This window comes from Echiichthys vipera, assembly GCF_963691815.1.
Source record: "Echiichthys vipera genome assembly, chromosome: 3".
In the NCBI taxonomy this organism is placed as follows: domain Eukaryota; kingdom Metazoa; phylum Chordata; class Actinopteri; order Perciformes; family Trachinidae; genus Echiichthys; species Echiichthys vipera.
Genome location: NC_139828.1, coordinates 24,352,873 through 24,370,015, shown reverse-complemented (window position 1 = coordinate 24,370,015; position 17,143 = coordinate 24,352,873). Strand labels below are relative to the sequence as shown.

The 17,143-nt window shown below is 40.8% G+C and overlaps 1 protein-coding gene across 1 annotated transcript; it reads left to right on the top strand.

Moving 5' to 3' along the window:
• The first annotated feature begins 855 nt into the window (after nucleotides 1–855).
• On the top strand, nucleotides 856–13,975 carry LOC310966649 (protein-glutamine gamma-glutamyltransferase K-like). The gene is made up of 14 exons (XM_083940456.1): nucleotides 856–928; nucleotides 4,546–4,848; nucleotides 4,952–5,143; nucleotides 7,753–8,004; nucleotides 9,111–9,229; nucleotides 9,323–9,430; nucleotides 10,738–10,915; nucleotides 11,008–11,146; nucleotides 11,240–11,432; nucleotides 11,746–11,899; nucleotides 12,044–12,328; nucleotides 12,999–13,159; nucleotides 13,248–13,384; nucleotides 13,481–13,975. The coding sequence occupies exons 2-14, from the start codon at nucleotides 4,557–4,559 to the stop codon at nucleotides 13,638–13,640; spliced, it is 2,370 nt and encodes a 789-aa protein (XP_083796582.1). The 5' UTR covers nucleotides 856–928; nucleotides 4,546–4,556; the 3' UTR covers nucleotides 13,641–13,975.
• Nucleotides 13,976–17,143: the final 3,168 nt, after the last annotated feature.

The window sequence follows — 17,143 nt, the reverse complement described above, 5'->3', positions numbered from 1 at the left end:
GGAAAACTGGGGATCACCAAAGTTATTATAGTTCATTCATGAATGCCAGATTTGATGACAATTCATTCAATGGTTCAGACATTTCACTGAAAACCACAAATGTCAGCTTCAGTCAAATAATCATAGCAATATTTTGTAGGCACATACTGTTAGGTCCCTGAGGTGTAATGATGTTCCTGCCTTTGTTGGGGGTTTTTTCAGTTTCCAATGGCATCCAAAAAATTGTTGTGCAATACTCAACTTGACACTTATTCCGTATGCCTCTAAATGATGCAATCGAATCAGGCTGCTTTTGTTCAGAGTTGACCCGTCACACAGTTGAGAAACACAATGAAAACCGACTCAACCAGTCAGATAACTCCGTCATCCAACTCAAGTCACATCTATTAAACTTAACACAAAAGTAGAGTAAAACCCACTCCCTTAAAGTGTCAGACTATAAAATAGGAGTGGACCCTCCCACTCCCAGTGGGTGAGCAACCTGTCATTTTGATGGGTGTAGCCTCTTTGACATGTCACAGTAGGACCTTATTAACAGGCTCCACCAGTGCTTTCCCTGATATGAGAATTACTATTACTTCTCATAATCCAATAATCACACACTTTTATGATGAAGGTTATTGGTTATATAAAAGTATAGAATAATGTGTTGTCGTAAAAAAAATGCATCACACTGCAAAACTCTAATCCTCAACCTTGCTTGACTCCTGCCTTAATGATTTCATATGTTGCTTTTGCATGAAAAAATCTGGCCCGACTGCTGTCTGTCTGTGCAGCAGAAGGCGTGTCCTCCTCAACGTCTTACTGTAGCTCACAAGTATTTAAAGGAGGTCTGAACTCGTAGTCTGTGAAACACAAAGACGTCGCAGCGAACAGAAGATTTCTTCAACCAGTCTGCATTGTTTCACTTCTTCCGTCATTGAACTGAGTGAGTTTGAAGCAGCTGTTTCACGTGTAGCTCTGCTCTTGTTTTTTATACAGCCTGATAATGACGCCTTTGATTTATGAATTTTGTTAACAATAGTTAACTCACATTCAAGCTGTTCTCCTGAGCAGAGGACTCTTGGATTGCATGCACAAGTAATTCTCTTGATTTACAGTGTATGAAAAGGAGACATGCCCTAACAAAGTATTTCTATAGGACTTATATCTACTTTGCATGATTAACAAGACTGTGCATTTAACGTCGATCTGTTTCCTGAATGGATTTACATTCTTCACTCACAACTGCACAAGACAGCTATAACATATTGTTTGTTTGTTTTACATCTCACAATGTGAGAGAAAGGGATCCTTTCTTTGCAAAAATATGTAATATATCACATGGGACCCACAGCTAAAAAGTGTAACGAACCAGAATAATAATGCCATACATTGACAGCATCATCATCACATCATGACTGATGTGAAAGGTCAAGATATTTACATCACTTGGCTCAGGCACAAAAACAAAGTCAGTGTTTGTGTGTTAATTTGCACCCTGTGGATGCACTGAATCTGACATCAGCAGTGAACGGGTCATGAGTGCAGCCGAGAGATGCTTGCTGGATCATCACCCTCCTGGAGGAAAATGTCCAACTTTGATGAATAGCACGTCGTAGTGAACATAGACTCAATTCATTTGACATTAGGACCATTTCCAAGATATGGGGCTGTGTATGATTCAGTTGCAAACACATGGGCTCCAGCAAGCATGTTGGATGCAGACACCCAGAACTGTGCCTCGACCCAGAGGGAGCCAGAGAAAGCCTGCTGTGAGTAGTGGGGATGATAGTGAGGATGATAAAGCGTTGGGGAACTCATATCACAGTGGTCGGGCATCTTATCATCCACAACATGTCGCTCTCCCTGCTGTGCAGCCTGGTGAGGATTGCACTGTACCTCCTCATCACACTGCATTAGTTTACAGACAGCAGTGCAAACATTTTATTATTTATTCAACAGATTATTGGATGCAAAGTGTTTTGTTGATCTGTATGGGTGTGTCATTTTTTTTGCCCTGCAAGCAGACTGTAATCTCAACCATATGGAGCACAATTCCATGCAATCTTTCTCCTCCACCGCCCTTTTTTTTGGCCCTGAGACAGGTGCTGTGGTGGACATCATTTTCACTTATAATTTGTTTGTGAGGGCCCACCCGTCAGTAGACTTTCTCAACCTACTGAGGCTTCCCAGTCATTACCATTGTGGGCACTTGCAGGTGAAAATGCATTAGTGACATGGCTAATCAGAGGTACATTTAGCTGAACATACATGCTCCTGGCATGGGATGGAAATACTGGTTGGATAGCCTTTTTTTTGCAGATATCTCAATGACTATGACAGCCTTGACTGTACTTACCTGCTAAACTGATGACACCAGCCTCAGCTGTGTTTAGTGCTTGAGGGGGTCAACATGGGGTCATCCCTATGTTCTCCGGGTCCTACCCAGTCGTGTAAGCTTCTGCCTTCGCCGATTTAATTCAGCATTTTGTCAGGGTTAGGGTTAGGGTCAGGGTTAGGGGGTAGGGCCTGGGTTAGGGTCTACATAGGCATATTGGAATATAGAATTTGGCACTTTTTGTGGAAAAAATAACAGTCAAGGGAACATAGAACCCTTTCTGTGAAAACCAGGGAACATAGGACCTTTAAAAAGGTCACAAACAAAGCGGGGAACATAGGTCCCAGGGAAGATATGTATGCGCCTGTGAACATCAGCATGTTAGCATGTCAATGCTAGTGTTTAGCACAAAGCTTTGCTTCGCTTTAGCCTCAGAGCATGGCTTCTTAGTCTTGTTCACTACTAAAGTAAAGTTTCATTTGGTTCACTGAATGCAATTTGAAAAAACAAAGTCTAAGTTTCTTACTTTGGAGAATACTGTTCACTTTTCTGTACAGTAGTAGTTTGCTAGTTTATCAGGTCAATATGGATTATTTTTTAATTCACATGGTTTTGTTAAGTTGTTTTTAGCCTCGTCTGTCTGCAGTAAATATGAGCACAATGCTGAGGTGGGAGGAGGAGGCATTTCTTAACCTGCAGTCTGTCTGTACTCACTGTCTCAGCTCCAGTGGCATATGATGAGGAGTGAACTCAGTGTCAGTCTTGCTATGGCTTCGTCGGAGTCTTTTAAGTCACCTCCTACTGTAACAGGCATTGTTGCAGAGTAATGTAAAGTGTGGGTGGGAAAGGTTTTCAGTGGTTTTGTAGCATTTCTTGAAAGCTGGAATTGCTATAAAGATGAAAGTCAGAGTGAGGTGAGCATCCAAGCAAAACAAACACAAGTGGAGGGAGGAATTGAGAGGCAAACATGACAGATTTGAAACATATCGCCCTGCAGGTTTTGCAGAAGTCATGTGCATTTTTCTTTGATTCTCAGAGGGCACAGTGTTTCGATCTTTATTCGATGTTTAAATTTAATTGAATTCTGTCAAAGCACAGTTGTGAATCAGAGCATGTGCTAACCTCCCCAGAAAATCTCCTGGATGCTTCTACGGACTTCCTTAATCGGATTGTAATTCAGCAACAGTGGATCAGCTCCAGTTGTGTCCTGATGGTATCACACAGTGGAAGCAGCCTTGCTGTTTGATGTCCTGAAGGATTATTCTGTGTGTGGGCTACAAAGCTAAAATGAACAATTCAAAATAGTTGTGGATTTATTATGCATAGCAGCAATATCAGTATCAGATTTATTCAGCATGTGCTGTTCTTACTGCAAGAAAAAGCTCTTTCATGCAAAATCACACATGAATCAGTTCCTCTTTTTATACTTTAGATTCGATTATCAAAATATCTGTAGCCTACAGGATTATACAGTAAATGAACAGAGGGCTATTACACTATACTGTACAAGTACACAGGAGCTTTTCTGTGTCTCTTCATATATATTAGTGATTCCCAAGTACATGTATTTAGGGGTAGGCCTACTTCCCCACATCCGAGTTTCTCTGTTGTTTGTTGTGATAGCCGGTCCGGCTATGCGTACATCTTAGTGCATATTGACGTAAACATTTTTTTATTTTGTTTTGTTGTTTTAATTTCACCTTTTGGCAACGTGGAGGCGATCTCAGTCCACTTTTTTGGAGCACCTTTACAATTATATGACTAAAGGATAAACGGTTAACATCAAGAATAAGATTCACACTCGTTATTGTATTGTATTACACACAGCCCCAAAATACACACATTACATTTATTTTAAAATGAATATTAAATCATCTAGTCTGGAGTCAACTCACATTATACTGAAGTTAATCATTTCTCTGTCACTCGATGTAGCACTTAGGAATCTTCTTTAATTTGACCATTATGTGCTTGTTTTGTGATGTTCATTCCATTTGCAACACACACATGGGACTCAAATAAAACCTGCCTCACTCTCAATCTTAGACTAATTCAGCTCAGCTGTACAAGGAATTAACTTTAAGATTACTGTAGACGTTCAGTCACTTTTTTAAACCAAAGTAAAATATGCACAGCAGTCTTTAGTGTGAAGACTGGTGTTAACCTCTATCCAAAAGACAACCTTTTGTGTCTTATGAGTAACTGATGCATAATCAATGTCAAAGCCTTTCTTAGGATGCCTGTAGAAACCCGATCAATGAGAGACAGATCTGCAGTGGGTCGGTTTCCATCAGTCACTCTCGGATTTGGGGATGACGCAGATGAAGAAAAGGAAGAGCCAGAGGAAATCAGTGGTGAGAAAGAAAATGCATGTCGGAGATGGCTGCGTAAGGTCTGCCCCTGCTGCTGTCCAAAGCCAAATGAAGATGATGTCGAAGACACTTTGGTGACTGATGAGCTGGACAAGGAGGATGAGACAGACAAGCCCGAGACAGACAAACCTGAGACTAACGACAGCGAGCTTGATGGTAAATGGCATCTCAGAGAGCTCGCAATTGTGTTCCTTATCAAGCAAAGTAAATGCCGGCCATGAGACAGACTTCACCCATGTATTCGTTTTTGTTTTCGCAGAACTCCTCCTGAGAGTGCGTTCAATTGATCTGCTGAAAAGTAAATCAGGGGTGAACCGCACACAGCACCACACAAACCTCTACCAAAGTGATGACTTTATTATTCGCAGAGGACAGACTTTCCAGATGTGGATTACCCTGTCTCGACCATTTAGCCCCGACACTGACAAACTTCACCTTGAACTTAAAACAGGTGAGTCAGAGTCTTTGAAAGAAACTGTGTGTGAAAGTTGCTCATTTGTGTTTTTATGTTTTACGGTTCTAAAAAGACATCAGAATAACTTTATGAAGACAGAAGCTTTCACAACAAAATAAACTATGATTCCACAGACAGTAGCCATGCTTATGAATACTAATTTCCTACATGACTGGCTTCTGAGGCCAAGTGTGAAACTGGATAGACGCAATCCAGCCTGACCCTCCATGCAACCCTGTGTATAGTTGCACATGATAATTAAGACTTCCCTCTTTCTAGACAGTCACAGGGGCAGAGAGGAAGGTGGTGGGTTGAGGGTTACGGGAGAAGCGAAGATGTACCAGAAGGAAGCTTTGCTGTTCATGCTCGTGTTTTAAACTGTTATTTTGGCTGTCTGTGTGTGGGGGGAATTTAAATTTTATTGCATTCGTGTGTGTGAAATAGATACATATATAGATAGGAATGGAGGGTGAGAGATATAGGAAGGGAGAGAGATTTTTGGTTACTATTGCTATGGTAACAGCTCTGGTTGCTATGCTTCAGGGAGGGAGTTTTACGGATGCCGAGTCCTCAGTCCCGCTCTAACTAAAAACCCTGTCTGCTGACAGTTCACCATTGATGCTGCCACCTCCAACTGTCTCTGTTTCTGCTCTCTCTCTCTTTCTCTCTCTCTCTTTCTCTCTCTCTCTCTCTCTCTCTCTCTCTCTCTTTCTCTCTCTCGCTCTCTCTCTCTCTCTCTCTTTCTCTCTCTCTCTCTCTCTTTCTCTCTCTCGCTCTCTCTCTCTCTCTCTCTTTCTCTCTCTCTCTCTCTCTCACTCTCTCTCTCACTCATTTTGTTGGGTACTGTAAGGCAGAGAGGACACAGACCAATATAGATCCTACAATTATAGCTGTGTGTGATAACAAGTGAAGCTTGAAGAGAATAATTACATTGTCTCTTTTACTGAAAAGGCTGTGCATCCATACCAGGGATGAAAATCCCTGAGGAAACATGCATGGTATACTGATTGGTTGCTATTTTGCAGATGAAATTGAAAAATAAATATTTCCTATGTTGCCTTGAGAGAAAAACATATATTGTTGCAACTTATTAAGTCCACAATGTGGTGTGATAAAAAACACTTATCGTGAATAATCATCCAATAATTTAAAGAAGCCATCTGCCATACCAGTCTTAAGCCTGAGGATAATAGCAGCTGCAGATTATGCAAGTTTTTAGTCTTTTGAAATCATGCACTCCGAAAATGTTAGATATTTTATTTTAAAGTGCCATTGCTCTGCTTGTATCAGTTTTCAACAGTGCCTACAGTGCAATGTACTCAGTCCACACCCTGTATTCTGAGAAGCAAGCCCCGCAGCATGAAGCAAATCACAGCCCAATCCATCAAGTATAGTTTTTAAAATTCAAGTTATCTAGGATCTATCTATCTAAGTGTCAGTAGAAACTAAAATAATCTTTCCCCCCTGGGAGCATGAATGTATTGCCTCTTTGATTATAAGATATCTTGTGTGCAAAATTGACATTTTAGGGGGGATTTATGGGACTGCCCAGAGCAGTCCACGCTATATCTGTATATTTACTGGAACGATATGACAATAGCATCAAACTTGTCATCTAGCTCTATGCAAAAAAGCTTATTTTCCCCAAATGTCAGTCTATTGCTTTAAGCAGCAGTTAAGACTGAAAACAGCCCCCTTCATTAAATCAAAGCAGGGGGCATTTGGCACCCCTGCTGCGTCAACAGGTTCCAGTCAAACTGTGAAATTTTCCGGGCCTCAACTTTGGCCTCTCGGGAGCGTGAATGTGCTCAGTAATATTCATGGAAATGTGACTGATTCTGACGCACCAGAAGAGGACAGGAAGTCACCAAAAAAAGGAGTCAGTTCAGTTTCTTGGTCGTGTAATGCAGAGGCTTGTTTATTTCCCATTAGTTGTTTCATCCATTTCTCTGTAGGAGGGTTCACACAAATAAACATGTCATGGTAAAATCGCAACAAAGTGGCTCAATTTTGTTGAGACATTTGCAAACACATCAAATCACACCCACTGAGGGTAGAGGGTAAAATCCAGGGAGGGCTGTAGTTTTCCACACATACTTTTAAGGGAACGTCTATGTAAGGTAATCATGAGTTTCTTCCTCTAGAACAAACACTGAGCCCTTTGAAGAGTTTGGTATCTCTCTTTAAATGATGCAGAAGCACTACAGCTACCTTAGACATCAGCACGGTTTAAGAAAGACATATCATTGTGGCAGAACAGCAAACTGATGCCAAATATTCCTTATATGGCACACCTGCACTGAGGTCAAATGCTGTCATGACATGCTGAGTCATGTGTGTGTGTGTGTGTGTGTGTTTGTGTGTGTGTGTGTGTGTGTGTGTGTGTGTGTGTGTGTGTGTGTGTGTGTGTGTGTGTGTGCGTGTGTGTGTGTGTGTGTGTGTGCATATATTGTCATGGAAGTACATTTTGGATTCTTCTTTTGTTTATGTTACTCAAACATAATGTAGGAATGTAGGTGTGGCTTAAATTGAATGAGACCAGTTCTGTTTGGGCATGATATGAATTCCACATGCTTTATTCCTTCACCTGTGTCCTTTCTTCCCAGGGGCACTGCCAACAGTGTCAAAGGGAACCCATGTAGTCATCCCTTTGGTGGAGGAGTTGGAGGACGACCGTTGGGAGGCTGCCGTTGTGAAACAGGACGACAAAAGGATAAAGCTTTCGGTGAATTCTCCCCCCACGGCGATCATTGGCCGATATCAATTCACAGTGGAAACAAATAGTACAAACGGCCAGGCTGTTTCCATACACGACCCTGCTAATGACATCTACCTGTTGTTCAACCCCTGGTGTGAAGGTAAACACTGGATTAAAAAAGCATCAAAGACACATTAAAGGTTTACATGTGTCCGAAACATATGACGGCATATTAGGGCCAAAAAAACCCATTAACAATTATAGACCCAGGGGAGAGGGTAATATTTTGAGAAAAAAAGTTGCAGATTAATGAGATTTAAGTGGAAAATCTACGAGATTTGATACATTTTAATCTTGTAAATCTGCGACTTTGATCTCATAGATCTGTGACTTCATTCTTGAAATATTACCCACTCTCCCGGGTCCATAATCCTTTATGGGTTTTTTCGGCCCTTATACACCGTCCTAGAAACACCTTACCATAAAGTAGAGAAATAGATATTAATTAGTAAGTTTTAGCTTTCCTTATTTTCAGTCTTGATGCTAAGCTAAGCTAACAGGCTACAAATAGGCCCAGACACAACAAACCAGAGAAATAGCTTTGACGAAGGCTCACCGACATCCATCAGCCACCGTACGTCAGCCGTCAGGTGCTTGCATGAGAGGAAATAACTGAACTGGAAGACTGGACACACTGGACAAGGTAGCCTTTAGGGCTTTCTGGCCTGGTGCGTCATGGTCTTTATACTGAACAGACATGAGATATTGATCTTCTCATCTCACTCCATGAGAAAGCAAATAAGTGTATGTTAAATGTTTTTTATATCGTGCCCCTGGAGATACTAATAGGACGACTTCAGCATCTCTCATTAGTCTTATGAGCTTTGGTGTTCACCATCATTTCGGTACTTTGCACATTATTACAGTACTTTTGATTAGTATGTACTGTAAATTTGGTAATTTATATATATATATAGTTATATATGTATATACTGTTTTATATTTCTGTTTTTACAAATATATGTTAGCTGTATAATATTGTTGTTGTTAAATATGTTGTTTGTATAGCTGGAGTTTGCAACCAAAACCATTTCCCCCTGGGATTATTAAAGTATTTATGATTCTGATTTCTGAGAAAATGCGTATGAAGCAGAGATGTAACCTGTAAACACAGTAAAACTTGTGACATACTGCAGACATAAGCTCTGCACTCGACCAAAAAAATCCCATAAATGTGTGTTAAAATTCTAACTTGTTCTCTGTCAGATGACACAGTGTTCTTGGATTCTGAGGAGGAGAGGCAGGAATATGTCCTGAATGACATCGGACGCATCTACTACGGCACACAGGATCAAATTGGAGTGCGGACATGGAACTATGGACAGGTGAGTGGGTTCCTGTGTAATGCTTCAGTCTTTGGTAAACATACTGAGCTGGTTCCAATCACCCTGCGTGTGTTTTCTGTGTGTTGGTTTCAGTTTGATGATGGGATTCTTGCTGCTTGTGTCTTTGTCCTGGAAAAGAGTGGAACTCCTGCGTCTGGTTGGGGAGACCCAATTAATGTGGTGCGAGTCATATCAGCCATGGTGAGACTGTGCTATTTTTCCACACTTCAACTACCGACCTGCACATTCTCCTCATAATGTGCTGGAGCGGTACAGTTGAAACCCTGCTCAGTGCCATCAGCTGTGGCCATAAAAACAGTTTCTACACATCACAGCGGTGGTTCAGCAGGATACCCTTTAGTATCCCAGGGTCTAGGCGGAGAGATTTTTCTCCTTTTTGTGCTCTAGTGCAAAATGGTAAATTTAGAAAGGTCTTTGCAATGCTCAAATTCCCCCTCTACACAAAAAAAGTGTTTTTCTTAATTTTACTAAATTTCTGACATTGACTTTAGTGACTTGTATCTGAGCACATTCTGTCACTAGAGAGGTGTTTTCATATTCCTCTCCTGAAGGAGATGTCTGTGCACTTCTTTGAAATTTGAGATTCGAGAACATATTGAAAACATATTCAGGCAGCTTTAGTTGGAACGTCGCTAATCCATAAACCAATCATTGTCTAATGTGAAACACTGGGAAATAACTTTGATACAATATTGCTTAACATTAGCAAGCAAAGTGATGGTTAGCACACCCGGAAAGAGGGTTCGTGGTCGACCATGTCAGCCAGTTGGGGCCCTTTTCTGTGGAGTTTGCATGTTCTCCCCGTGTCAGCGTGAGTTTTCTCCAGGTTCTTACCACAGTCCAAGAACATGCAGGTGTCAGGGTTTAATTGTTGACTCTAAATTGCCTATAGGTGCCAAGGGAGCGTACCAATGTTCCGCCTTTTTTAAAGAAAGAGTCTAATGTTCCCCGGTCTGTTATTTTTTCCAAAATCAGTGCCGAATTCCATGGCAAATATTCCTATGTAGACCCTAACACTACCCCCTAACTCTGACCCTCATCCCCTAATCGAGGCATGACGCTTCCCATCGCCGACTGGGGAACATGGGGATGACCCTGGTGCTAATATCAGCGTGAAAGGTTGTCTGTTTCTATATGTCAGCCCTGACATAGTCTGGGTGTACCCCGTGTCTCGATAAACTGGGATTTTCTCCAGCATCGCCGCTACCCCTACTGGGATACGCGGTTACAGAAAATGGATGGATGGATAGACCCACATTTCATAAAAATACATATAACCATTCTTTTATCTGCTTTATTGAATGTAATTGAGACTGAAATAATGTAACTGAGTTTTAGCAGTGAACCTGTTAAAACTATGTTGTCAGAGAAGAGAAGCATAGTCTTATTCAGCAGGGTTGGGTTTCTGTTTTTCTGGGAACTGAGATTATAACGTCATACTCAGAAATATATTTAAAAACAACCAAAACACTGCTTCTTTTATCCAGATCAACTCCCCTGATGATCGTGGTGTCGTGGAGGGAGACTGGTCAGGGGACTATTCAGCTGGAACTAGTCCAACAGTTTGGAGTGGAAGTGTGGAAATCTTGAGGGAATACCATAAAAATAATGGCACTCCCGTTAAGTACGGCCAGTGCTGGATCTTTGCTGGTGTTTTCACTACAGGTTGGCTTGTTTTATTATTATTATCACATGTAACGGATAAATGTTGCCCAGATATTGACCACTAACGCCTTATCCCTCTATGTTCTTTTTAGTTTTACGGTGTTTGGGCATTCCCAGTCGAACTGTGACCAACTTCAGCTCAGCTCATGACACAGACGTCTCCTTGACAACAGATATATACCTGGACGAGAACCTGGAACCTATAGATTACCTTAACGCTGACTCTATCTGGTACGTCCTGTCACCATCATTGTAATGCTGTCTCATCGTGACATGTTTCGCACTCTACTCTATTAAGCCTGACCTTGGAGTCTTTCCCTAAAGGAACTTTCATGTGTGGACCGACTGCTGGATGGCTCGACCAGACTTGCCCCCCGGCAATGGAGGCTGGCAAGCTGTCGACGCCACACCTCAGGAGACCAGCCAGGGCACCTTCCGCTGTGGTCCCGCTTCTCTTGCTGCAGTGCGCAATGGTCAGGTCTTCCTCAAACATGACTCTCCGTTTGTGTTTGCTGAGGTTTGTGGAATATATAGTTTACCTTAAGAGCACTCCATATATTCTGTTTTGCACTTATAGAAAGTTGTAGACAAAGAATGGTAAAATATATGCAGGAAAGAAACCCTCTAAAATAGAGTTTCCCTCACAAACTTGATCCACAGGAGGGAACAACTGATCTTTCAGGCGTTGTTTTGTGTTCTTAGATTATGCATGTGCTGTGAACTTATCATGAGCCATATGGCGTACATCAAGCGAGGCGTGACGTCTCCCATCTGTTCAGGGCTTTATTTTCTAACTCTCTCTCTCTTTCTCCCCCTCTGCGCACTTTCAGGTGAACAGTGATAAAATCTACTGGCAGAAGAACTTAGATGGCACGTTCAGTCAAATCTACAGTGAGAAAAAGGTGGTGGGCCACTTCATCAGCACAAAGGCTGTTGGAACTGATGAACGCGATGACATCACGCACCTTTACAAACACGCTGAAGGTATCAAAAAATAAAATGCTCATTTAATGGAGATGATAGAAACTCAGCGTATGAGATAAAAAAAATCTTTTCAAAAGTGGGTTGACCAAGATATCTATACTGTATCGTCTGTTTACTAAACTCAACATTTCTGGTCATTCTCAGGCACAGAGGCGGAACGAATTGCTGTGGAAACAGCATGTAGCTATGGCTCCAAAGCGGAGGCCTACTCCTCTCCCACGGCAGAGGACGTCTCATTAGAAGTGACCATGGATGGTGACGGTCCAAAAATGGGAGAGGATGCAGAGCTGACCATCACTTTGCGAAACAGCAGCTCAGAGCCACGCCAGCTGATCCTGCACAGCCAGGTGGCAGTTATGTACTACACCGGCGTCCACAAGGCCACAGTCAGAACGGACAAGACAGATGTGGACCTGCTGCCCAACGAAGGTGAGAGGAGCTTCTTAGTCATCGTGGGGTGCAAGAAGAATATGAAGGTTTTGGCATTTCTTGAGTGGAAAGTTCTGCAAACTGCAAAGAAAAGTAACAAGGAACAAAGGCTTTTTATCCTGGAAGAGTTCAGTATTAGGGGAAATACAAGAGTTAGATTGAAATCACTTTCCTTTCTGTCTGTTTAATATGAAGCTACAGCCAGCAGCTGGTTAGCTTAGTTTAGTTCATTGACTGGAAACAACTACCAGACCTCTAAAGCTAAGTAATGTAAACATTACTGCTTCCAGCCAAGAAATATTTTATTATTGCACATAAATCTTCCATTCACTTTGGCTTTCACATGGATAAACAAACAAGAAATTAAATGTTAAGTGAACCTTAGAGGTGAAGTTTGGCTGTTTTTGTTACCTTTGGAAAGAGGCAGGCTAGCTGTTCCCACCTGTTTGCAGTCTTTGTGATAAGCAAAGCTAACTGGCTGCTGGTGGCAGCGTTATATCTAATGGATGGATATGAGGGCGTTATTGGTGTTCTGATCTGACTCTAAGTAAGAAAGCAAAATATCAAACGATTGCTTTAACAATTAAAAAAAAAGCTTAAAAAGCAATAAGGCAGACGACAAAGATGGAAATACACTTGCAACTCACTTGCCTACATTTTCTGTCTACAGTGAAGTGTTTGGAGTGGACCCTGGAGTACAAAGATTATAAGGACCAACTGGTAGACCAGGCCGCCCTGATGCTGACGCTGTCAGGCAGGGTCCAAGATACACAGCAGGTCCTGGCCACTCAGTTCAGTTTCCGACTCAGGACCCCAGACCTCATAATAACGGTAAGCCAAACAATATTACTAGTAAGAAGATTAAAATGTGAATTCTGATCTGATTTTTGTTTTCTTGTTTTGTTGTTCTCTCACACAGCCAATTGGGAAGGCGGTGGTAGGGCAGAAGATGGCAGTAGAGATTTCATTTACCAACCCACTAGCACAGGTGCTGAAAGCCGTGATATTCCACGTTGAAGGACTGGGCCTGCTAACTGCTCGAAAGATTAATTTTGGGTAAGGAGGGAAAATATACTTGCTCAGTTTTTTGAAAATACCTTGCTTATCTTTCTCTTTTGTGATTGCCACTGTCATTTCCTGTCCAACCCTCAGAGATATTGGTAGTCGTGCCAATGTGTCTCTGACTGAGCACCTTGTCCCCACTCTGCCTGGACTGAGGAAATTACTGGCTTCAATGGACTGCAAGCAGCTCACACAGGTTCATGGTGTGACTGACATCACTGTGGAGGAAAAAAGCAACGGTACTCTATAGCCATTTGAAAACAGAGACACTTGGACACTGAATGTTTCTTTGACAGAAATCTTTTGATCATTTATGTGGAAACTTAGTGTTTAAATTGACTAAAATATGACACTACAGTGCTGCTTTATTTTGCAAGAGAATTTCCAAATCTCAAAAGACAAAAAGACACCTGATAATGAAGCATGAGAAAAATGTGGTGTTTGTGGGGCAGCACCTTTTATATTGTTTGAAAACCAGTATTATATATAATAAAATCTATAAAAATATATAAAATCAGTGCGGCAGCTTAGATGAAAAATGTACTAAACAGGTTCTGCATTGAAATCATGTTTTGTATTTATGAAACCCATTTATTTTGTTTACTTTGCCATGTGTTGGCAGTGAAACTTGTTTTATTTAAATCTTAATCTAAAACTGTTGTATTATTAAATAAAAAATATTTCAAAATGTATCCTGAAGTCTGGTCAGATTACAAAACAGTTTTGTCATGGAATGTTCTGTTGCCATGGATTCACATAGGTTGCCAATAGTCACAGTGTTACACTTAACACTTAAAGCTAAAGGCATAGTTCAGCTTTTTTAAATGAGGTTGTATGAGGTACTTATCCATAATCAGTGTTACCTACGGTAGATGGTGGTTAGCACACCTCTAGTCTGGAGAAACAGACACTAGTACCTGCTGTGGACTGGGGCAACAGCTTCAACCAAAATTTACTTTAGTCCCCTTAAGAAAAGGCCCACCTAAGAAAATGTTTATCAGTTTAAGTGTATGCTATAAATAGAATATTTTCCCTGCTTCATCTTGCAATCAGACCCTTTCCCTTGGCGCTACATTTTCTCAACATATTCTTACACATACAGTAAGTGCAACTGTATCGTGCACTGTATTACTCCGCGGATAAGCTGTTTGAGTCAGACTTTCGGTTTATGGAGTAAACAAGTCATATAAGCAGTCATGGACCGCATTTCTACGACCCTAGTTACTGAACAAAACTGATATACTGCGCAGGCGTCAACACTTATGGTAGCAGCTAGCTAGCTAGCTATGAAAGTTAGGTTAAAATAAAGTGTTTGGGTTAGGGTTACAGAAACTACATCTAGCATCTTCCCCCATAAACTAGATATGCCCTATGAATGCGGTCTGCATGCAGACTGACGCTCTATTTCAGAAACATGCTACTCTAGTGGGCAGCCTACCAGTGCTCCAGAGGAAAAACTTGAATGTGAAGAACCATGACTACCAAAATTGTAATCATCATATCTGCATGGATCATTGCATCAACAGTGAGTGAAGTCTTGAATATTAAAGATGCCCTTTTATGCTAGTTTTCAGGGTCATATTTGGCTGAAATTCAAAGAATTTGCTAATAGCCACCAACACCCTAGCGTTCAGAGCTGAGCACAGCTAACCCAGACGGGCGACAGGGCTCACGTCTAACTGCAAGTACTTCTTTATTTGACACTTTGGTTTTGTTTAACATGACTATAAAACATTATAACAACATTTAAAGGTCAGGAAAGATGGAAAAGCATTAGCAAGGCTTAAAGGTCCTCTTTAAAGGTATAGTTAGTACTCACATTAGGCCTACTAAATGTGTTGAATTTCCTTTATCTTTTTTGACTATTGACAGCGAGTAACTGATCTGACTGACATTACTTGTAGCATAAATGAGTGAGTCTATGTCATATATTTAATATGCGTTTAGCCTAACCTTCCATGAACTTAACATATCCTCAGGTTTACTTGTTTACACAACAGATCGGTGTTTCTGATTAGCTAGATCAAATGTGTCCTGCCCACCTCAACAAGTTTGCTCGTGATCTAAGTGGCCACTTAACTGACCTCACAGTTGCTGTATTTGCTGTCAAATAGATAGGTTTTGTTTTGGCTCTGTGCTGCATTTTAAGGTCTTGGCAGAAAGATGAGTACAGAGCTGCATAGTTAATGTTAATGACATTTAGATTAGATGACCTTTACAATCAAGACACATCGCAGGCAGACAGCGGAGGGTTTCCACAAGGAACCTCATGCTGCATTCATGAAGGGGAATCTGGGAGAGTTCAAATCACATTTTCCTATTCTGAACCTACCTCAAAAGTGGTTAAAATGGGAATGAAGTCAGTGCCCAGCAATGATTGCATTTGTCTCACTGCTTTTGGTGATTACCTAATAGTGACAGGACTAAAAGATGCAGTGCATTTCCATCACACAGGTGCATATTAACAAGGAGACAACATAGTCAGACACAAATTGATGTTAATGATGGGCCAAAATATTTCCATAAAGCATTCAGTTCCCCTGCCATTTTGTTATTCTATTTACCCGCTTTTCTGACTGGAGAAGAGGCAATGAGTTAAGTTTTGAATGATTATTTTTTTTTGTTTGTAGATATTCACACTGTTGTTGAGTTTCTGACAAGCAAAAGTTTCAGTGTTGTTTGATTTTCTCTTTCTCTCTGATTCTCTTTTTCTGCATTATAATGGCAAACAGAAATGATCAAAGCTTAGTTAATAACCCCAGCATAGTTTGTCTGTTGACTGTGTTCAATGGGAGGTGGATGGGTTAATATATGGAGTAAGATTCCCAAAGTATAATATTGTCAAATAAAAATGAAGGAGCTTGTACTGCGTGCCCCCTATATGTTTACACAGAAAGTGACTTTCATCCTTCTTAATGAAAGTTTGCTGTGCTAAGATAAATCTAGCATATACAGCATCTACAAGACTTTGACAGCACACCTGCATTTTGGAAAAAGAAATATGGACCATCATCAATGTAGATATTCACGGTGTACAGTTATAAATAACGTTAATGGTGACATTTAGGCGCCCCAGTAAACTCTGTCTGAGTATTTATACAGCACATGGACCTGGTTTATATTTTAAAAGACCTAGAAATCTCACTTTTTACAATATGGGACCTTTAATGGTATGCTTTGAGATTGTACTTCGTGGTGACTACAGTTGTCATAATACCAGAATTTTAAACGCGGATATATCACTAGTATGGAATAGTGAAGGGTGTGCTGGTATATGTGCAGCCTTGGTTTTAAAAAAGATTATAGATCTGCCTCTTTTAAAATACTGTAACTTTGAGACTTTTAATACTATCAAATGTGGATATCATACAGTTTTGAAACACAAGTTTCAATACTCTGATAGTTTTGACAACCTTAGTAGTTATTATATTAAAATTAGTCATCTGATTTATACACTGTAGGTAATAGAAGAGCCAATACACTAGGAACACCTTGTAATGTAATTCAGTCAGCATAACAACAACAACAACAAAATTGAGCAAAGCTGAAGCAGTTTATTTATATAGTACCTTTCACAGACACCAGTCACAAAGTGCTTCACAGTCAAAATAATAAAATCAATTAAAAACAAGTCCAATAAATAAAGAAGGCACAATCTCCCCAAGTCTTAAAATGAGTACACTTAGAAAGCCCTGGGTAAAGGACCTAAGAGCTCGACTTATGATATGGAGGTGCAGAAGGTCCTTTATATTC